This window comes from Panthera pardus, unplaced genomic scaffold, assembly GCF_024362965.1.
Source record: "Panthera pardus isolate Hobbes unplaced genomic scaffold, ASM2436296v1 HiC_scaffold_16, whole genome shotgun sequence".
NCBI classification, from domain to species: domain Eukaryota; kingdom Metazoa; phylum Chordata; class Mammalia; order Carnivora; family Felidae; genus Panthera; species Panthera pardus.
In genome coordinates this window covers 113,983,635-114,006,510 of record NW_026526721.1, presented here as the reverse complement: position 1 = coordinate 114,006,510, position 22,876 = coordinate 113,983,635, and the positions used below count along the sequence as shown (strand labels likewise).

The following is a 22,876-nucleotide window of genomic DNA, read 5'->3' as shown; positions in this document are numbered from 1 at the left end:
ACCCCCAAACGTAATATAGTAAAACAGTCCACTTATTTGTTTTCCATTAATTTCACAGATACTTATTTATCTTGATGCCAGGCATAGTTCTAAACATCAATGAACAAAACAGTTAAAAATCCTTGTCCTTAGGGTTTATTTTGCTGGGAGGGTGGTAAGCAATAAACACAGCAGGTAACTTTGATGGAGTTGGAAGCTGATAAGAGCTATGGATTAAAGAAGAAGGCAGAACAGTGTAAAGAGGAACGAGAATCCTGGGTGAGGCAGAGAGGGGCAGGGGGCAGCTCAAGAGTGAAATTAGCATTATTCTATAGGATGATCAAGGGTCGGCCCTGACACCCCTAACAACTTTCTGATATGGGGTGACTTTTAAAAAATTTTGGGGGGCGCCTGGGTGGCTCAGTCGGTTGAGCGTCCGACTTCGGCTCAGGTCATGATCTCGTGGTCCGTGAGTTCGAACCCCGCGTTGGGCTCTGTGCTGACAGCTCAGAGCCTGGAGCCTGCTTCAGATTCTGTGTCTCCCTCTCTCTGACCCTCCCCCATTCATGCTCTGTCTCTCTCTGTCTCAAAAATAAACGAAAAAAAAAATATTATTAAAAAAAAATTTTTTTTTGCCATCAACAATCAACCTCACTGAAGTGAAAACATTTCCCTACAGAGCAAAGGCAGAGAGAAGACAGGAACAGAAGGGAGGCCTGGGAAGCAAATGCACAGAAGAGTAAGAAATGGAGAATAGAATAGAATGAAAACAAGTTCAAATTCTTCAAGGCATCTTCATTGCTTTTGAGGAGTGTGGGTTGATTTTGAGGAGTGAGGAGTCTGGCGCCCAAGAAGAGAAAACTGAGAGGGATGAAGGCTATTTTTATGTCCTGGAAAATGATATACTACTGCTCCTATAAATTAAATGGAGCAGGGGAAAGGTTTTTTAAGCATTTGTATACGTTCATTTTTTTCTGTACAAACAATATTCACTTCATGTAAAGACACTGTTTTTCAAAATTTGGACATGTTTCTGTCTGAAAGAGAATATCCACTACTTACCTAAGGAATCTGGTGTCATAGAAAGTGTCTGGGAAATGTGGGGAAACAGAGGGATGGTGTCATCCCTTGATCCTAAGGAAGTGAAGGTATTTCCTGAAAAATATATTCCATGTAAGTCTTTTTCTGATCCCACACTAAGAACATGCCATGAAATGTTGTCTCCTAAGCACATATCCAGTCCAGGCAGATTTCCGTACATGTATCCATTTATGGCTACAAGACATTTGTGACAAAGAAAAGAATATTTAATTTATTATAACTTGCCATCTCTTGAAACTCAGTGAAGGACTAATCATAAAGCAGCTCATTCATGTAAGAATCTCAAGATTGAGTTAAACCCCTTCTTTTAGACTTAAGGCAACTAATGCCAAAGAGGCGATTATTTGTCCAGTGTCATTGAGCTAATATTGAGAGCAGTTAAGATCAGAGTCTACGTCTCTAGATTCTAGACCAGTCCTTTCCCCCTATACCTACAGTTTTCAAAAACCAACCAACCAACCAACCAACCAACCAACCAATCAACTAACTAACCAACTCAATAAACACTCCACCCACCTATACCACTAATTTGGCAGTAGAAAAATACATGAATTTTCTGTCTCACATCTAGTAATAGCTAAACAATATAGTGCACCAAAAAGGCATTGTTAAATATTTAGTAAATTGAATTTAACATAACCATTTTAATAGTTAATATTTTTGTGGGGAAATTAACTTTAAAAGAAACATGAAACATAGTAGCCAAAACTCTGGGGGGAAAATGTTTGTCTCTCTTAAACAATCCATAATCCTTTAGGCTCAATGAAATTAAACAACTCTTAATACATTTGTCTTATAAACTGAATGTTCCCTTACAGTGCATCTGGTTAGACTCTTGGAAGTCTGGATCCTCTTTATCCACATTTTCAGGCTCTGTAGTGAATGTTCTGATATTTTCATCTAAGAGATAGCTTTTATTTTCATCAAATATTGTGGCGAGCAGGTAAAACTCTTTGTCTTTTCCCTTCTGTGGATGAGAATAGAAAAAGGAATAGATGTGAAATATAGTCTATATACAAAGTCTAGTCAAATAGTTGATATGTACATAGGATTTCCTATATAAAGGGATTTGTATACTTCTGAAAAAATCCACTTATGGACATTTTATATAAAGGCATGAATCCCAGTGAATGGATTTATCACAGAACTAAGAAGTCAAGAATTATCTACAGCTATTTGCATTTAAAGCTTTTTCTCTGAACTTACAAGGCCCTACATCTGAACTTCATAAAATTAAACTGTGTGATCATAGATGTGTATAGTGGCTTTTCATGAGATGCTTTGTAGAAAGTAAGTAAAATATTTTCAATTCTGAAACGTCTGAATTCTTAGCATTTATGAAGAAGTTTATGAAGTTTATGAAGAAGTCTGCATTCTTAGCATTTATGAAGAAATTAAATTTGTACACATATTTATATTTTTGTATAAATAGAAAAATTATATGTACGGTAAGAATTATGAGACTTGAAACACTTTCATTATGTGGATGCCTATTAATATATAGTCTCATTTTTAAGTAAAATATACATTCAATTATACATATATTTATTTGGAGGGATTTATTAGGCTTTATTACCTTATAAATCATAAGAGAAGATAATACAATAAAAAATGCAGAAAAATGCAAAAAAGGAATTGGATATTAGTTCACTTTGAGTGAGGAACAAGGGAAATTCATTCCTCAAGCATTTATTGAGCACCTCCTACAATGTCAGAGAGGGGCTGTGGTTGTTCCAAAAAAATTAATAAAACCTTGTTATGATTTCAAGAAAGTTATAGTCTAGTGGGACAGAAATTCCAGTAAACATAATTGCATAGATAAGTGTTCCAACAGAAACATACACAAGGAACTATGGTAACCTGCAGAAACCACATTAATTAGTGAATATTGTGTGAAGGGCAGGAAGAGACCTTCAGAGTTTTAAAAATGTCTCCCGTTTCAGCAGGTAAAAGAAGAGGGCAAAATCAAAGAGATGTGAATTAGACTCTCTTCCCCAGGAACTAGCAAGCTAATTTTGCAGTGGAGCCAGAATTGTGTGTGCAGGTGGCAGGGAAGGAGGCATGGATTTGGAGGGATCAACAGGGCCTCGTATGTTGACTTCTGAGGCAACAAACTATAAAATGATTTTTCGTGTGGAGACTGCTATAGCTGGATTTGGAAGGAAGGGTTGTGGAGCTAATCTGAAGCAGAATGAGAGTGGAAACAGGAGTCAGGAGGTTAAAGAAATTCAGAAAGAGGAGATGGTGCCTCAAAAAAGCAGGGGTATTGGGAGTTTGGTGACTAATACTGAAGGTGAGAAAGGAGTTGTTGATGGAAGTCCTGGGCTGGGTGATGTCATTAACTAAGAGACAGAGTAGAGGCAAAAAGGCTGATTTACAGGAGAGAGGGGCAGGTAGTGGTTGTCCAGAGTGAGATAAAGAGTTAAAACAGTCAAGTGGAATTAGAGGTATCTGGAACATGGTAGGGTGGGTGTTCATCGGGCAGGGGAAGATACAGGCCTGGAGTTAAGAAAAGGATAGAATTGGGAAAATCAGCACACAGAAGAAATTGAAACTGTTGATTGCCACATTGCTTTTCCCCTGCAGTTCTGTCTCAGGCAACCTCTCACCAAGGCATAACCAGACATAGTTCCATGACTCACCTGTTTGCCGTCCTCTCCGAGACTTCCATTTCTGCACACAACAAGAGGCCCTACAAGGCCAGTGTTGATGTCTATTGTCATATTTACTGAGGAATAGTATAACCAAGTCAGGCAGTTGGGATCCACGGAGGTAGGACCTACATCTCTTGGAACTTCCCATGTATAGACAAATGTCATGCCAGGATTTACATGTGAGGAGGGTGGAGGGATACCTAGTAAGAAATAAATATTTGTGAAATAGGACCTAACACCAGAAGGACCCTGGGCTAGACTGTGAGATCTCTGTGAGCAAAGACTGTATCTTGCTCACCTCATAGCACCTTGGGTGGCAGTTGAAAGGTGTTAGGGATGGATTACTGCCATAATAAGGACACAGAGCTGTTATGATGTGAAAAGTGGGCTCATAATGATTTTAGGAAAATTTTTCTTTTCTTTTGATCTTATTTTTCAAATTTACTTGAGAGACAGTGCACGTGCGCACGCACTTGTGTGAGTGAGCAGAGGGGCAGAGAGAGAGAGAGAGAGAGAGAGAATCCCAAGCAGGCTCCATGCTCAGTGCAGAGCCTGCTGCGGGGCTCAATCTCATGACCCTAGCAGAAATCAAAAGTTCGAGGCTCAACCAACTGAGGCACCCAGGCGCCCAGGAGGAGTTTTATTTTCCAAATGACATTCTACTGCAGTATGGCTTGCTTGGACCTCCCTTGAGCTATACTTACCTCCTCCAGGTGTTTCGTAGAATGAGCCCTCGTTGCTCTTGTTGTAACGTAGTCCATGAGGATGAATGCTGAGTGGCAGGGAAGCATTGTTATAAAAAGTGATCTTGATGGTCTGTCCCACTTCTGCCTTAATGACAGGGCCTAGAAACCAACAGAATTAGCAGTTGTTCTCGGTTTTCACAAACACAATTGTCAGGTATGTTACTTGAGTAAGTTTCTTTTAGGAACAAATTAAAGAGATGATGTCATGAACCAGAAACACTTCCAACTTCAAGAGCTCTAGATGATGCAGGGTCTTTTTAGAAAGTCACTTTGGATCATATGAATATATTAATCTTATTGGATGTATAGAAATAAAAGACTATAGTTTAGAATTGCGTGAATCAGAATGTATTGTTTTCATAAGGTTATAAGATGACAGCTAAAATTTCTATTTTGATTGCACAGAATATGTACAAACAGTGTTTATAACCCTGCAAACTATGAATAGAATTTTACCAAGGATTCCAAGGTGCTTTTCTCTTGCCTTCTGTGTTCGGAAGGAAGCATCTGTGTATTCACGGTAAACTATTTTTTTGTAAGATCCTCCAATTCTGGTTGGGCTTTTTTCAAAATATACCTGGGATTCACTGTGCAGAGAAAATAGATACACAAAGAACTTTCAAATTAACAGTGATCATGTGAAAAGAAAGTAAGAATCTACATATATCTGGTTTAAAGTACTTGCAATTTATTTATAAAAGCAACACATGTTAATTTTAGAAAATTTGAAAAATGAGAAGAAATACGATGAAAATTTTAAAAATCTTCATAATCCCATTATCTACATATAATCACTGTCAACATTTTCCATGGATTTCTTTTCAGCCTTTTATCTATGCATGGGTATTTTTGTCTACCTGGTAGTTCACACTTTCTACTGGAATAAAAGACATTCTTTTTCAGTCAGGTAGTAACAAACACTACTTTTTAAACAACTATGTGCAGAGATGCTAGAATATTAAGATGAGAGATGTCATTCTTATTTTTAAACGTTATTATGATAAAATTAAGTTGGGTCCCCTGAGAAAAAGTATTCCCTAGCAGTGAAGTAGTGACTTGTCATACTAAGACATCAGAGAATTTCATAGCCAGGACAATCAAGCAAGCTGAAAAAAGAAAAAAAAAAAAAAGAAAGAAAGAAATCTACTAATTCATACCTATTTTAGTTAATATACAATGAGAGTTGGACCTAACTCTGAATCTAATTTTTTCTCTAAGCCCAGATATCTTTCTAACAATTAATATAAAATTTCCATTACACGGATTGAGTAATTTGTTGATGAGCATTTAAGATGTAACAAAAAATATTCACTTGATATAACATTCTTAGTTTTCTCAAATTTTCTGTAAGCAAGTTGGAGAAAAATAAATATAATGGGAAATATTTCTTGGTGGTTTTAGAACTTGATATTTTCTGACATATAACTCATTCAACAGACCAGAAGGGTTAAAACTCCTATAATCTTTGGGGTGCCTAGGTGGTTCAGTTGGTTGAGCATCCAACTTCAGCTCAGGTCATGATCTCATGGTTCATGAGTTTGAGCCCCACATCAGGTTCTGTGCTGACAGCTCAGAGCCTGGAATCTGCTTCAGATTCTGTGTCCCCCTCTTTCTCTGCCCCACTCCTGCTCATGTTCTGTCACTCTGTCTCTCAAAAATGAGTAAACATTAAAAAATTTTTTTTAAATAAATAAAACTCCTGTAATCTTTGAATTGGTAAATACAAAAGTCAGAAAGACTTTTTGTGTACTTTTAAATGCTGATGCCACAGTAATGTATTTTGGTCTTAGTTTGGGTCATTAAAAAAGCAACTGGTAATATAGTCTTAGGTGTTATTAAATAAAAAATATTTATAAAATGTGACTTAAGAATGTCACAGGAAAGAATTTTTAAAAAATAATTTAAAAAAGAATTTCATTTCTTCTTTTAATTAAGAAATTAAATTCTTAATTTTAAAAGAATTAAAAAAAAATAATTTCACAGGAAATTATTTAATTATGCCTTTAGACCTTAGCAAGAAAGTATAAATTATACATGGCAACTTTTTGAATCTTTGTAAAATTGTTATTGATGACATTATCCACTATGTCTCATAATTATACATAATAAATCTATTTTAAAATTTAGTGCTAAGAAAAAACAATGAGCAAGTATGTTTTACTTTGCACTGGCTGTCAAGGCACAGGTAAAATAGAGAACTATTTTGTGTAGTAGTGATCCTTCGACTCAATATTTTCTAATTACCCATATAATTATTTGTCTACTTTTATTTTATCAGTACCTTTTTATTATAAGTTACTTAAATCCTTTTTAAGAGTAGCTGGTTATGAAAAAGTTCAATTATCTTTATTTAATCATAAATATTTTAATCCCTGAATGATTACCTTCCAGCGGCTGTTAAATTTTTTTTAGTGAAGAGATTTATACCAGATGGAGCATAGTTCCAAACAATTTCTTCAGCAGCAATATAGTAACGTATAATACGTGTCCCAGTAACATCTATTGAAGGTTTGTGGCAATTCGTTACATTGAAAAAGGCCTGCATGCTATCTGAAAAACAGTAAACCCAAGTAGAGAATGTTATTAAAACATTTTTCTTATTCCATATATATTTTGTATTTTAGTCAATAATATTGCAACGTCTCCTTTTTTGAGAAACTCAAAGCATTTTACTTCCAGACTCTGTGTAAAAACCTAAAATGTATGAAGCAAGTACAAAAAGCAGGATACCAAGATAATGTTAGAGGAACATATATTACCAAAGAATAATAACCACCATTGGACCAAACCCTAGAAGAAGATGGCACCTGTGTACCAGGAAGAATTTGAGAGTCTATTTGGCCAAAAACATCTTTCCTCATGGGTATAAAATTACTACCATCAGTCACGAATGAATTAGTTGATTTATTAGATTAACTAGTTGGCAGACAGAAAGAAAATCAAGGCAGGAACATTTCCATGAAGGCATCAGTCTTGTGCTTTGATTTCAGAGCACTGTCAGTGGCAGTGTAAATTAGGGTAACTTTTTGGAAGGCAATCTGACAGAATTTGTTGAAATTAAACACCTTCCAGTATATAATTTCACTTATTGGTAGTCAACTAAGAAAAATATTTGCATATACATAAAAAGATACAAATAAAAAATATGTAAATTATAAAATTGGTGATAAGCCAAAAAAGTGGAAGCAATTCAAATGCCAATCAGTAGGTAAATGGTTAAACAATTCAGGATACATTCCCAGTATGGAAAACTATACAACAATTTAAAAGAACAAGTTAGATGTATGGGGAACGCCATAGAAAAAATTTCAAGAAATGTCATAGAAAAGATTGCAAATAGTAGAAAATTATATGCAATATGAACTATTTATGTCAAACAAAACACAAAATATAGCTATGTATTTTTGTTTCTACATGTTCACATACATTATGTGAAAATGCATAGGAAACAGGTTTCCAAGTATTCGTACCCAGGGTGTAATGTCTGGGAGGGACAAGGATGGTGATGGGAGGGTTGGACTAACGGTGTGTTCTTAGACGCTCTAAAGACAAAAAACACAACATTTGATTTATTTGCTAATTTTTGTGGTCTAAACACTCCCACTGTGGGCAGTCTGAAGTTACCAAGAGTTTACCATTTGGCTGACTTAACTCTCAGCCCTCTTGAGCTAGCACAAGCTGGCCCACATACATCACATTAGACTTTCACTCTTTCTGCCTGCTGTCTCCCACCTAATCCTCGACCCACCTCTTTCCTTCCCCTTTCTGTCCTTCCTTTCTTTCCAGCAAAAGTCTACCCATGTATCCTGTAATTACTAACAACATAAAGTAAAATTTTAAATAAATTTTAAACACTTTTAAAAGAGTGGAGGTAAATTTTTAAAACCACAAACAATTCTAGGACTCAGAAAGAGATTGATTAAACACACGAAAAGCTATAGAGTCAATCAAATCAGACAAGGAACTCTAAGAAATTTCTTCAATTGTGCTTAGGGCCAACCCTATTTTTTCAGCAGAGTTGAGGGCCAGACCTGACTTGAAGACACCGTCTGCAAAGTAAATAACTAGGAAGAGTGGGGCTGAGTGTACATTTTCACCTGAAAATGATATTCCTTTCTAAGTGAGAAACTTTTTTTTAAATTTCTTTAAACTTTCATTTATTTTTGAGAAACAGAGAAATAGAGTGTGAGCCAGGGAGGGGCATCGAGAGTGAGAGACACAGAATCTGAAGCAGCCTCCAGGCTCCGAGCTGTCAGCAGAGCCAGAGCCCGATGTGGGGCTCAAACTCACGAACTGTGAGATCATGACCTGAGCTGAGATCAGATGCTCAAACAACTGAGCCACCCAGGTGCCCCTCTAAGTGAGAAACTTCTAATCATTAAAGTTGATCCTTGAGTTATGGGAACTTCATGGGGTTCTCTTTCCCATAGCCCTAGGAAGGCCACAGCATATAACAAATCCTGATAAATACTTGCTGTATACTTCTTTAAGTAATTAATTGAAGCATGATGCTAACCAAAGGATGAGACTTAGAAAAAGATGGGTTTTGATCAGAGAAGTAAACCCCATTTTTGTACAAAAAAAGAAAAGTGAAATTCTTCAGTTCTAATAACAACGATGTTTTTTGATTGAAAGGTAAAACAAAACATTTGCAAGATTATGTGTACAGTTTGATCCTATTTAAGAATAGAAAAGATTAATAACATCATAACTGGCCATCGTGTTATTCAATGGAGACTGTGAATGAAGAGTTAAATAAATGAAAATACGTAGGTTTCCTGAGTTCTGGGTTAGAATCATTTGATCCTACATAATTCCTGGCAATTCTTCTTATAGGGTTTTGTGCAAGTGTTTTAACTTCTTGAAACTTGTTTTCTCAACTAAAAAACAAACAGACAAATGGTAATATGTGCTATGACATTCAGGCTTTTCATAAGGCTCACCAACGAATAAATACAAAACTTTTTTTTTTGTAAAAACAAAACAAAACATCCTAGTATATCTAAAAGGGTTCCTTTTTATGGAGTTAAGTGTCAGACACCTGGGTTCCAGTTCTAATCCCTTTACCGACTTTCCAAAAGGCAATGCCATCACCTCCCTAGAAATCAGTTTCTCCATTTGGAAGATAAGGCATTCGTGGTGGGTTGTAATCTTGAAAGTTCTCTGAACCTATATTACATAAAGGTAATAAATCCCTACCATATATCTGGCATCCCAGCTTCCATACTCCAGGGCCCTTGGCCACCATGAAGGCATCTTCCAGTGAGGCAGGGAAGACGGTGATGGTGTCCTTCCTGTGATTCCGAGATATCAGAGTTTGTCCGTGCAGATAGAGGGGGTGTGTGTCCAGCACACCACCCATGCCAACAATATACCACTTGACCCTGTCCTCTGAGCACATGGTGAGATTGGGCAGATTTCCATACATGTATCCGTTTATTGCTGAAAACCAACATATACTTTATTTTACTTTATCTATTTTTAAGTAAACTCTACTCCCAATTCAGGGCTCAAACTCATGACCCCGATTATCAAGAGTCACGTGCTCTACCAACTAAGCCAAGAAAACAAACGTGCCTTGATCTATCACACGTGGTAGATCAGGACCACATGCTGTACATTCTGCGCATTTCCTCATATTACACAAACCTCACCATGTCAGCATTCTTCTCACGCATAATCTACCAGAGGATTTGATTTATGTTTCACACACAAAGAGGCTATCAATATCTATATATCTATATATATCTATATAATCAGAAGTGTTAGAAGCACAGAGATTAGAGGAAAGAGGAGGAAGGTAAGCTGGAAGGCAGAGAGTAGAGCTGAGGAGAAAAGAATAGAAAGAAGCTAAGTCCCAGAAGGAAGAGAACAAGGATAGAGGTGACTGGGATAACGAGAGCATCTTTTTTGAAAAATCCTATGTAGAAACACATTTTCGTAAAATATCTGGTCAGTTATGTTTTTGTTCTTCCATAATATTTTATTACCTTAAAATTACATCCTTCCTATGTATTTCCCATGCACTTTTGATCAATATCAGACTATAGAAAACATATGCACCTACCTAACTTTATGTGCTACGACACTTTGCAAACCAGCAGGACTTACTAGATGACTCTTGTATATCAACCAGTGTGCCCTGGGCGAAAAACTGGAAAATGTAGACTCAACCACACAAACTTGAACAAAAGGAAATCACTAAATAGAACCACAGAAGTTAGAATTACAGGATATTATGAATAAGGAAGTTTTCTTTAATCTTACAGTGCATCTGATTGCTCTCCTGGAAGCCAGGATCACTAGTATTTACTTTGCCGGATTCAGTATACTTCTTAATGTTTTCATCGATATACCAGCTACTGTTTTCATTAGTTATAGATAACATCAAAACATAAGACCTGTCGATATTTTTTTCGGTGTCTCCATCCAGTGTGCCTGAAACATAAGGAACAACAAAACTTGCTTTTTGCAATAATTATTTTTGCTGCGAGATAAACTGGTGATTCTAACTGATTCAACTTAAAATATAAAAGTAAAATCTTGCACATCTACAGACAGAACCGTAAGGAGCAAAGCATGCAAGGAATAGGCAGACAACTTCTCATCTTCCTACTTTCTTGCACTCTGCTGATTCAACATATTTCTGTAGGAGAAAGGGGTCATTTTGTGAAAAGGTGGCACCAAGTGAAGTTTACCGGGTTTGACTACCACCTAGTGACCAACTTGCGTCACTGAACTTGAACTGAGGCCTCGGACTCACCATCGCCATCTAGTGCTCAGAGTCTGAGAGAGCAACTTTACTTTCTCGACTGGAGAATCAAGGTCAAAGCAGGAAAAGGGAGCTCATTTGATAGAAAAATTCCACTAGGAGAGCGAGGGAGAGCCCGCTTATTCTGGTTCTATTGCTACAATGAGATTTGAAAAAATATGTTACCTCTTTTACAAGTCAGAATTGGTCCAATAAGACCGGAAGCCACATCTTTTGGAGTGTCTACATGGGAGTGGTAAATCCGTGTCACACAGTTACTGTCATTGGGGCCAGGCCCCTGTTTTTCTTCTACATACCACTTGTAAGTATATTGTGCCCCTGGCTCCAGGCGATCATCTTCCTTTTGCCATCCTGTAGTATTATCAGGATAGAGAGCACCTAGAAAACATAATCTGCACTGTGGTCACAATAACTACTGGGCAGCACTGTTTTGAATGTGACTCATGCTTCTCTGTTAAGCCATAAATGTATGTTAATTTGCATTTTTAGAATCAAGTGAGCATTTCTCCCCTCCTCTTTCCTGCTTCCTGTCTCTTCTTCTTTAACTGGCATCCACCTGAATGTCCGGCTTGTCCAGTTTCTAGACTAAAGTGGAATGAGGCAAGCAGCATGATTGCATACCATTATCACCATTATTATGAATTCCAGAAATATTTACTGTGCATCTACTATATGCCTAGACCTTTGATACAGAAGTCTGGGCTCCTGAGTTGCCTTCCCTATTCTCTTCACTGCAAATTAGACTTGGGACCCCAGGCATCGAGAGGCATCCATGTGTCCTCCAAGCAGTCCACTAGAGTGCAAAAGTGGCCCTTTGCATAGCTTACGTTACCCTGAGCTATCACCCCAGTTCTGAATCTGGAGGCTTTCTCTTCTTTCTTTCTTCTTTTCCTAGAATTTTGCCTCAGATCTTTCTCTCTTGAGGCTGGAGCCCTCATAACTATGAATAAAATTCCTCCATTCAATAGAAGATTTGGAAGCATGGTCAACCGCTCACACATTTACCCATCTTTCAAGACCCTCCTTTCTCCACGCTGAACACAAAACCTTCTTTGTTGGCTTTTTCTTTCCTTCCTTTTTCCAGCACCATTAGGCAACTGTGAGTGTTGATGTTTGGGAGACAAGATACTGTCTGGAAAAAAATCATTGCTCTTGATGCTGATGTTTTCAAGAGGCTAATCCTCATCCATGAGGAAGTGAAGTGAGGTGGGGGTAGAATAGTATTTCTGCTAACCTAACATTTTCTCATGAGTGTCTCCTACCCAAAAAAAAAAAAAAAAAAAAATTGAACATGACCCATGCTTTCTCCATTAAGCCATGAATATAGTTAGTTTGTGTTATTATTACTAGTGAAAAGTAAAAAGTATGTTTTCTTTCCCAGGAATTGCAGAAGAGTAGTCACTTATTCAAGATGAGAAAATGAAAAAGGATTGTCTTGGATATAAACATCAGGGGCCCCTGGGTGGCTCAGTCAGTTAAGCGTCCGACTTCAGCTCAGGTCATGATCTCACGGTTCGTGAGTTCGAGCCCTGCATCAGGCTGTGTGCTGACAGCTGAGAACCTGGAGCCTGTTTGGATTCTGTGTCTCCCTCTCCGTCTGCCCCTCCCCAACTGTTCCTCCCCAACTTGTGCTCTGTTTCTCTCTCAAAAAATGAATAAACATTAAAAAAAATTTTTTTAAAGACATCAAAAGTAAGAGTCTGCATTCATCCCAAATGACTACTAGTTGATAATTACCCTGCTTTCCCTGATGTGATGGGCTCATACTTTCCATAAACAACAACTCAGAAATATAAGGTAAGAGAATCTACTTACCTTCATTTTCTTTAGTGTAGCTGAGTCCATGAGGATGGAAACTATAGATTCTTGAAGCAAAATTTTTTACATGTACATAAATGAAGTCTCCAGTCTCTGCCTTAATTATTGGACCTAAAAATCCCAACCAGGATGGTTTTTCAATGATCGTTTGAAATGTGTCATTAGTATACTGAAAATACAAAGCCTTTTTATAAACAGATCCTATCCTGTTTGGGCCTCGTTGTAGATATACATAGGACTGAAACTCTCTGTAAAAAATAAAGAAACAAAAAGCAAGAACTTTAACATATTTTGACAGGAAAGAAAAAATGTTAAATCAACTCAAACTAGAAGTAAGAAGATTTGCAGTCTGATTTTGATAGACAAAATTCAAGACACTAGAGAAAATGCTAAGGGAGTTTAAAAAAAAAAAAAGGTACTGTAGGCAAGGAGAATGTTTGGAGTATGTGATGAAGAGATCAAATACAAATACAAATATACATGGCATTTTGGTTTGCAGGACTTAACAAATTTTTTGTACTAAGCCACAAGAAGGTTTCTAACCTCACTTGAAGGGTAATTTAGATCTCTAGCATTAGATCAATTCTTATGACTTAGAATTATTTACATGTTTAAATGGATTTGTATATTTGTTGGTAGACTTAGGGTCATTTTGCCAACAAACATGGTAAATCAGAACCCCGTCCATAACCTCTAGATTTCTTCCTCCCAATTATTTGAAAAGAGAAATCAAGAAGACAGCTGCAATTTTTACAATCTCCATCACACCCTCCATATCAGAAGAAAAAATGTTGTTTCGTATCTTGAGCACCACACAAAGTTGATGATAATCACAGAATTAGAGATGATCCCTGAAATAATGTTCCATGATGGCAAGAGTGGTGACAATTCTAAAAGGAATAATTTTGGAGTGCCTGGGTGGCTCAGTCAGTTGAGCGTCTGACTTCGGCTCAGGTCATGATCTCACGGCTTGTGGGTTTGGCCTCGTGTTGGGCACTGTGCTGACAGCTCAGAGCCTGGAGCCTGCTTCAGATTCTGTGTCTCCCTCTCTCTCTGCCCCTCCCCTGCTCATGCTCTCTCTCTGTCTCTCAAAAATAAGTAAAGGTTAAAAAAATTTTTAAAGGAATGATTTCTGATTTCTATCAATATCTGTCTTCCGTGCTATGCTTAGCTAAATAAATAAATAAATGCAAAAACAGAAAACAAACAAACAAAGGAACAAAAGGAAGTGGTTCTAATAACAAATGTGCCCTTAAAGGGTCAATCATGGGAAATTTTTCATCAGCATTTTATCAGTGAATAACAATTATCAACTTTTGTTTCTGATAGCAACTTTTCCCTGCAAAGGTATTACTTACTGATCTTCTGAAAAAGGCTTCCCATTGAGCATATTTTTACCAGTAGGAGCATAGTTCCAAGTGGTTTCTTTGATGCCTATGCTGTAGTGCCTATCTTTTGCCCAACCTGGAGAACTAACAAAAAACAGAAACATTAATGGTAAAAGGGCCTTCATTTTCAAGCCCTAAGCCTGGAGAGGCTAAATGAGTGATGCCTGCCTTTCTTTTATAATCCAGGCTTTCTTCCTTTATTTGTATCCATTTACATAAATCAGGGTTGCATAAGAGTCCATCATGTGTTTCATCTACACATACGTCATTTTGGTTCTAAATGCATTTAGTTTTCATTAGTCAGGCTGGGTGAAATGTTGCACAACCAATAGAGAACACTGATTCTTCGCCAGTATTAGAGCTTGCTTGAATTACTGGGTACATAGGCTACCCAGATCATCTATCATCCCGGGACAATTATTATCTACTCCTAAATTACTGGAATTGTCTGCAGTTTACTCTCCAGCCTCCACTTTCCCACTGTTCCAGTCCATCTATGTACCATTCCCCGATTCTTCATTATATGTTAATTTTAATAATTTGTTCCTCTAGATGCTAATTTAAATTCCTTGTCATTTAATACTTTACATCATTCTCAAATTTCTTGAGATCGAAGACTATCCATAATCTAGCTCCCAATCTGATATTCCAAGTTCGTCTCCATAATTCAACTTCAGTATCCCTTCTCTCTGGGAAGTTGACTGAGTAGGGACACAGAGCAGGGTGCAGAGGAATACCTGAGCCCCGCGATCAGACAGCTCTGAGTTTGCATTTTACTTAACTCTGCCACTTAACCCACTGTGTAACCTGTGTGTAATTGTGGAGCTCAATTCCTTCACTTATCAAATGATAGTAACAATTACTTTCCCAATTAGGAAGTTGTGAAAATTAGATAAAACAGCACACATTATAGAGGACCTTGGGGACACATGAGGAGCCTGGTACACAGTCAGCCTTTAGCAAATGTTATTTACCTTCTTCCTCCCCATTGTTAGAGTGGGCTTTCTGAATTCATCTGATAATATGCACACCCAATCCCCAGCCTGATATTTCCTCCCTCCCCTTCTCCCTTCCTCGTCTTATCCAAATTTTTCCCATTTTTCAAGCCTCCTGAGATTTTACCTCCTCAGTGAAGACTGCCATGATTATTTCGGCCTATAGACACCTCTCTCTTTCTGAATTCACCAGCTACAGTGTCCAGGCCTGGTAGTTGACCACACAGTTTTGTACTGTTGTTTAAATTTTCATGGACTTTCTTTACTCCCAACAGATTGTAAATTGTACAGATTTCTTCTTTTTATTCTGTATATCCTCTAGGAATGTCAAGGAATAAATGCTAAATTTTTTGGAACAAATAAATAGAGTGCCTTTGCCACAGTTACAGTAAGTAAGGAAAGGAACAGGAGTCTTTGCCATTGATTTATGTGTCATCATATATTGGGATATCTGTTACTATTAGACCTTGTTTGAGACTTTCCATTTAGAAAGCCACAATGCCTTTCAACAGTTAGAGTGGTATTCTGACTTAGGTTTAGAAATGCACACTTAGGAATATTAAGGCATTGCAATCATATAACATGTATTATTTTGCAGCTTGCTCTTATTTCTCAACTACATGTTTGAGACACCTTTACATATCACTGCCTAGAAGTCTACTTCTTTCATTTTAAGTGCAACATGTTTTTATCATGAATGTAATTTCTTTATTTTTTAAAACATACAAGATCAAAGTATATTTTTACTGGGTGTTCAGACTGATGTCTATACTAACTTAAGAAAGTGCCAAAAAAGGGGGGGGGTACATATCAAACACACATACAGCACTGAGAAGAGATACGATTATTATATTTATTTCTTACAAGGAGAATGCATTTCTATATTACTTGATTCTAAAAATCAAAGTATTTGCATTTTTTCTTTCTTGCATTAAAAAATAATGAGGCTATAGGGGCACCTGGGTGGCTCAGTCAGTTAAGCGTCCAACTTCAACTCAGGTCATGATCTCATGGTTCATGAGTTTGAGCCCCACATCAGGCTCTGTGCTGACAGCTCAGAGCCTGGAGCCTGCTTTAGATTCTGTATCTCCCTCTCTCTCTACCCCTCCCCCACTCATGCTCTGTCTTTCTCTCTCAAAAACAAATAAACATTAAAAAAAATTTTTTTTAAAGAGGCTATCAATCTTCCTCATAAGCAACAATTGCTAAATTCTACCAAAATCAAAACTTCTATGTTGTTGTATCACAAAACTTATTCACATTTGTGAATTCTTAGGTGAGTTTTAAAAGGAAGTTGGGCTGGGACGCTTGGGCGGCTCAGTTGGTTAAGTACCTAACTTTGGCCCATGTCATGATCTCATGGCTCATGGGTTTGGGGCCCCATGTCAGGCTCTGTGCTAACAGCTCAAAGCCTGGATCCTGCTTCAGATCCTGTGTCTCCCTCTCTCTCTGCCCCTGCTCTGCCTGAGCTCTGTCTCTCTCTTTCTCTTTCTCAAAAATAAATAAACAAACATTAAAAGGAAGTTGGGTAAACAGTCCACTGCTTTGGTAGGTTTTAAGGTCACCAGAAGACATTGGAAGAAATTCAGAAAAGCTGGGCCTGGTGGGACCTCAGTGTGTGGAGAAACTGCCCATAGAAAAATCAAGAGGAAAGGATTCACAAGTGGCACCCTTTGGGAAACAGTTGAAAGGGTTGAAGAGAAGATCCAGACATGGGTCAGACATGTGGGTCTTATGAGAGAGAGGAGTTTAAGATGGGCTCTATGGTTTCAAGGAGGAAATCCGTGGGTTGGAATAGTTGGTTCACATATTTAGCTCTGGATATGGAAGAACCTTAGGACCTTCCCTGTGGTCTAGACCAGTAGCTGTGGAAGAATCTACCCATCACGTAGGGGCGGCAAGATCCCTTAAATGGGTTTTCTAATGTCTCTTTATCCTGAAATTCTGTGACTTCTTTCCTCATCCTCCCAGAAACATTAATTTTATTCTGGAAGGTGGATAATAGAAGACCCATTCAGCTGACTGTTTTTTTGTTTGTTTTTTTTTTTAACTCAGTAAGTACCCTAAGAAATGAAAAGTCTAGTGTATTCAAATCAAATAAATCTATCTCCAGTTCCCAACTCCACCATTTATTAGCTGTGTGATTTGGAATGAGTTGCATAATCATTCTGAACCCAAGTCCCCTTATCTGTAACATGAGGGTAATAATAATCAAAGTTTGGTGGTCCAGTGAGGACCTAGCTTCTAGTCTGTCAAAGAAAGTTAAACATCCTCCCCTCAGACAATGAAAATGGTGTTGGTAAATATTCTTTTTTCTTCTTCTTCTTCTCAACAAATGAATAGGGAAACTGGCTTCTTTTTTTTTCTTTTTTTTTTTTTTTTGTGTGTGTGTGGTGGTAGTGGTGGTGGTTGGGTAGGGAGGAGGTTGGAAGGAGGTACTTTTTCTTAGATAATGTTATATTTTATGGATTGGCAAAATAAAAATTTCTGCCCTTCCCTTCCTGCATAGCCCTCAATACATCCGTCTTGGTACAGCAGTTTTGAAGTTGGTAACCATTATTTGATTATATTCTTGGTTTGTATCCCAAGAACATAAGGCAACTTACTTAGCTAAGCTTTATTGAATTTGGCTCAAATGTATAAGCTCAAACACCTTGGAGGAAAATTTGGATTCCTTCCTGGTTTTTCTATTCCACAGCTAAAAATAAGTCTAAGAATAAATAGAGCACATGAAAATATGCACAGGGACCTAATGATAATAGCACCTTATGTTTTAAAAGCTTTACAATATACAAAATACCTTTAACAGTATTCTTCAAAATGTTATCTTCAAAACACTCTCCCTCAACCCAACCCTTATACCTGTTTAATACATGAAGCATCTAAAGTTCAGAGGGCCTAGTAATTTGCCACAGGATTTACACTTCCAAGTTATGGTGCCAGGCAGGGTTCAAATAGAAATCACGGGATTCCAAGTCAAATATTTCTTCCATGTGACCTTATTAATTGGCTTCAGTAGTTTAAGCATATGTACTTCTACATTAATCAATAAATGCTAAGTTTTGCTCAGAATATAAAACTCTAATTGTATCTTCCAACAAGGTAGACCAATGGGATGTAAATGATGTGGGGGCAGGATGGGGAGTTTAAAGACAGTGGGGTAGATGTTAGCAACTTTTCCACCCATTTCCATTCTTTCTGTTTCTTCTACCAATAGCCACCATTTGTTGAAAGTCACATCCTCAGTCACTTTCTAAACAGTAACTCTAATTGTGTCAGAAAATCCTGAAAGGAAAGTTGTTAGGCTCCTTGTAATTGAGAAAACTAGAACTTGGTTCTAGTAAGGAACTTACCAAAGCAATTAGGTGTTATTGTCAAAGTTAAACCCAGGCCTTAAAGCCTAATGGATGCTCTCACTACTAACCTCCCCGCCTGGTACTCTGGGCAACTCAGGGCAACTATCAACCAGATAAGAGTTAAATAAGTAGAGCAACTATTAGCTGGGTCAGAGAGGTACACTTAGGCTAGAGCCCTGTGTCCTTCTCAGGTTAAAAATACGTAAACCACAAGCTTTCAGAGTATGGGGTAGACACCATGAGAGACTAGATGCCCACAAAATAAGGCATAGAATGAAATAGTGGGAAGATGTTGAAAATGAAGAATAAAGAAAAAAGTACATCAGACAACACTACTGTGATTATGATGGATCAAGACAAAAACAAGTCCACTCCAAAGTAATGTCTGAACACACATGAAAAACACAAACATTGCCCAAACCTTTAAAATAACCAAGTATTCTCTTATCCTGGCTATAACTGACTGCTTTGTTAAGATATTGAATCATAGAATCAATACTGCATCCAATCTAGAGCAAAGCCCTGATTCCTTTTCTTTTTCTTTTCTTTTCTTTCTTTCTTTCTTTCTTTTTTTTTTTTTTTTTTTTTTTTTTTTTGAGAGTGAGAGGGCACAAGTGAGAGAGGGGCAGAGAGAGAGGGAGAGAAAGAATCTCACAAGGGACAGAGAAAGAGAGAGAGAGAGAGGAAGAGAGAGAGAGAGAAGCAAGGCTCACCTGAAGTGGGGCTCTTGTTCACCCAAAGTGGGACTCGAGCTCACCCAATATGGGACTCAAACTCATGAACCATGAAATCATGACCTGAACCGAAGTCAGATGCTTAACTGACTGAGCCACCCAGACGCCCTGCTTCGTTTTTTTTTTTAATGCTTATTTATTTATTCTGAGAGAGATAGAGGAGGGGCAGAGAGAGAGGGAGAGAGAGAATCCTAAGCAGGCTCCACCCTCAGCTAGGTGCAGAGCTCAATCTCAGTCGTGAGATCATGATCTGAGCTGAAATCAAGAATTGGATGCTCAACCGACTGAGCCACTTAGGTGCCCCTAAAGCCCTACTTCTTTAAACATCCCTTAAATCACCTAACACAAGCACCAATCCTATACGTCCTTTGTAACACCTTCTGTCTGAGATACTCCGTGGTTCTCCACGGTATGTGTTGTCTTACACTGCAACGAGCAATAAACACAACTTATTCAATTATAGGTAAATTCCTGTGGTTTGGTTGGAGTGCATTGAGGCTAATCTCCCTTAGAAAAAAAGTCTATGACATAGCTACTATTAAAATATTATAGGGGTGCCTAGATGGCTCAGTTGGTTGAGTGACCAACTTCAGCTCAGGTCATGATCTCACGATTGGTGAGTTCAAGCCCTGTGTGGGGCTCTGTGCTGACAGCTCAGAGCCTGGAGTCTGCTTCAGATTCTGTGTCTTCTTCTCTCTGCCCCTTCCCCCCTCATGCTCTCAAAAATAAACATTAAGAAAAAAATTTCCAAATAAAATAAAATATTGTCAACATGACTAAAATTCACAAATTTATGTCTCCAACCTGGACCTCTCCGCCTAATTGTTTAATACAGCACTTCTCAAACATGCAGATGAATCCCCATAAAAGTCTGAAGATCTTTCAAAATGTAAATTTTGCTTCTGTAGGTCTGGGGTAGAGCTCAATATTCTGCATTTCTGTGCTGGCTCTCTGGGGATGCCAGTGCTGCAGATTCATGAACCATACTTTGAGTAACAACAACCTCATAGACATCTCGATATCAATATGCCCAAATATGAATTTCTAAGACTTTCATTTTTAGCTCCAACATGTTAAGAGCTTGGATGTCATCACTACCATCCTTACAATAAGAAACACTGGACAAACTGGAAATCAACAACTTTTCCTGAACCCATTAGAGAAGTAATGCAAGCAGGGAGATTAAAATTCTAAATAATAATAATAACAAGAAGAAGAAGAAGAAGAAAAAGAAGAAGAAGAAGAAGAAAATACTAGAAATCAAAAATACTATAACAGAAATAAAAGTGCTTCTGATGCTTCATTAGACTGGACACAGCCAAGGAGAGAATCAGTGAGCTTAAAGATCAGTCAATAGAAACTTCCAAAACTGAAATGCAAAGAGGAAAAAGAATGAAAACAAAAAACCAAACAAATCACACACATACACACAGAGAATATTCCAGGATTATGAGATAATTTTTAAATGTAACAAAATTGGAGGGCCAGAAGAAGAATGAAAGAAATGGACTAAAATAAATATTTAAAGTAATATGGACCAAGAAGTTTCCAAATTTAGTGACAGACACTACTAAGCTACAAATCCGAACGGCTCAGAAAACAAATGCTAGAATAAATACCAAAAAACAAAAACAAAACCCTATACTTCAGCATATCATACTCAATCTATAGAGAACATCTTGAAAGAAGCCAGAAAGAGGAAAATATCTTACCTGTAGAGAAACAAGAAGAAGAATCACAAAACTGAACCGATCTTGCTCATCCTGCGAAAACCATTTTATTCACTGCCGTTTTCATCTCAGTTCATGGCACTTTCAGCCTTCTAAGCCAGGTCAGAAACGTTGGATTTAGCCTTATCTCCTCTCCTTTTCACATTTCACATTCAGTTTGTCACCTGTTCAAAGTGTACAGTAAAACCTTGGTTTGTGAGCCTAATTCATTCCAGAAACATGCTTGTAATCCAAAGCACTTGCCTATCAAAGCGAATTTCCCCATATGAAATAAAGGAAACTCAGATTATTTATTCTACAACCCAAAAATATTCATATAAAAATGATACAATAATTTAATATAATACAAAATAATAAAGCAAATGCAAAAGATGAAGAAAAATTAACCTGCACTTACCTTTGAAAACCTTCATGGCTGGTATGAGGGAGACAAGAGAGAGGAGGGTTATTGTGTAGGACGACTTTCACTATCACTAACGGAATCACTGCTATCTATTGGCTCAATGGAATCTTTCCCTTTTCGTGCCACTTTAACAAGGAACCTATCCAATGACAATTGATTTTGCCTCCTTTTGAGGATTTCGCGTAAATGTGACATTGCATTGTCGTTAAACAGATTCATCGCTCTCACTGCTACAGCCTTATTCGGGTGATGCTTTCCTACAAAATTTTGCACTGCTTCCCACATTTTACACATCTCCCTAATCTCATTTGAAGTGAGGTATTCCTCTGCCTTTTTCTCCCCCTCCTCTGCAGACGAGATGCAAGACATAGACTTCTTATAAAATCTTGCAATTTCGGCCACTCGCATACCCCGTTAACACTTCTTGATGATTTCCTTCTTAACTTCCACTGTAATCAGCTCCATCTTTTTACCTCCTTTCTTTTCAACCTTTTTCTGCATAGAGCCATAGTATACGTTCGCACAGATGTTGACTACAGTACAGTATTCATAAACTCTTGTCATATACTGTATTTAATGTAACTGGCAGTGAGGCAGCAGAAGAAAGGGTCTACCTGCAGGCAGCCTGACCTAGAATGAAGCAAAGCCTTCCCAAGCTTACTCTTGCATGGAAAAGCAAAGGACTTTCCATAGGTGCTCTGAAGTGACAAAACAAACAAACAAAAAAAATACAAACAGAAAAACACTAGTACCAGTAGTGGGCACCTTCCAATGTTCCAAAAAATCACTGATTTCTGCCAAACGCCGCAGCCTGAGACCAAGCATCTGAGCATGGGAGATGATCACCCACAATCCTGCAGCAAGAGAGAAAGAGAGAGAGAGAAGAATCATTGGCTCATCTGTGATCATGTGATGTTCCGTGTCACATACTACTTGTATTCCAAGACACCACTCATTTATCAAGTTAAAATGTATTAGAAATGTTTGCTCATCTTGCGGAACACTCACAGAACAACTTACTTGCAATCCAAGGTTTTACTTAATCTAAAATCCAGCCACTTCTCACCACCTCTCCTAACATTTCCCTGGTTCAAGCCGTTCATTGTGTCCCTCTTGGGAACTGTAACAGCCTCCAAAATAGTTTCCTGCTTCTGCTCTAGCCTCCCTCCAGTCTGTTCTTAACACAGCCTGAGTGACCCT

At 37.8% G+C, this 22,876-nt stretch overlaps 1 protein-coding gene across 1 annotated transcript in view; it reads right to left on the bottom strand.

Moving 5' to 3' along the window:
* The window catches only part of LOC109260812 (ceruloplasmin-like), a 29,666-nt gene extending 15,083 nt beyond the window's left edge, over positions 1-14,583 (bottom strand). The window contains exons 1-11 of the mRNA XM_019439261.2: positions 14,429-14,583; positions 13,068-13,318; positions 11,418-11,630; positions 10,748-10,918; positions 9,680-9,922; positions 6,865-7,030; positions 4,937-5,067; positions 4,439-4,579; positions 3,723-3,934; positions 1,897-2,047; positions 1,042-1,254 (exon numbers count right to left, since the gene is read on the bottom strand). Of these exons, the coding sequence (XP_019294806.2) occupies positions 1,042-1,254; positions 1,897-2,047; positions 3,723-3,934; positions 4,439-4,579; positions 4,937-5,067; positions 6,865-7,030; positions 9,680-9,922; positions 10,748-10,918; positions 11,418-11,630; positions 13,068-13,318; positions 14,429-14,583 (2,047 nt within the window). The remainder of the gene's footprint in view (positions 1-1,041; positions 1,255-1,896; positions 2,048-3,722; positions 3,935-4,438; positions 4,580-4,936; positions 5,068-6,864; positions 7,031-9,679; positions 9,923-10,747; positions 10,919-11,417; positions 11,631-13,067; positions 13,319-14,428) is intronic.
* Between the last annotated feature and the right edge of the window lie 8,293 nt (positions 14,584-22,876).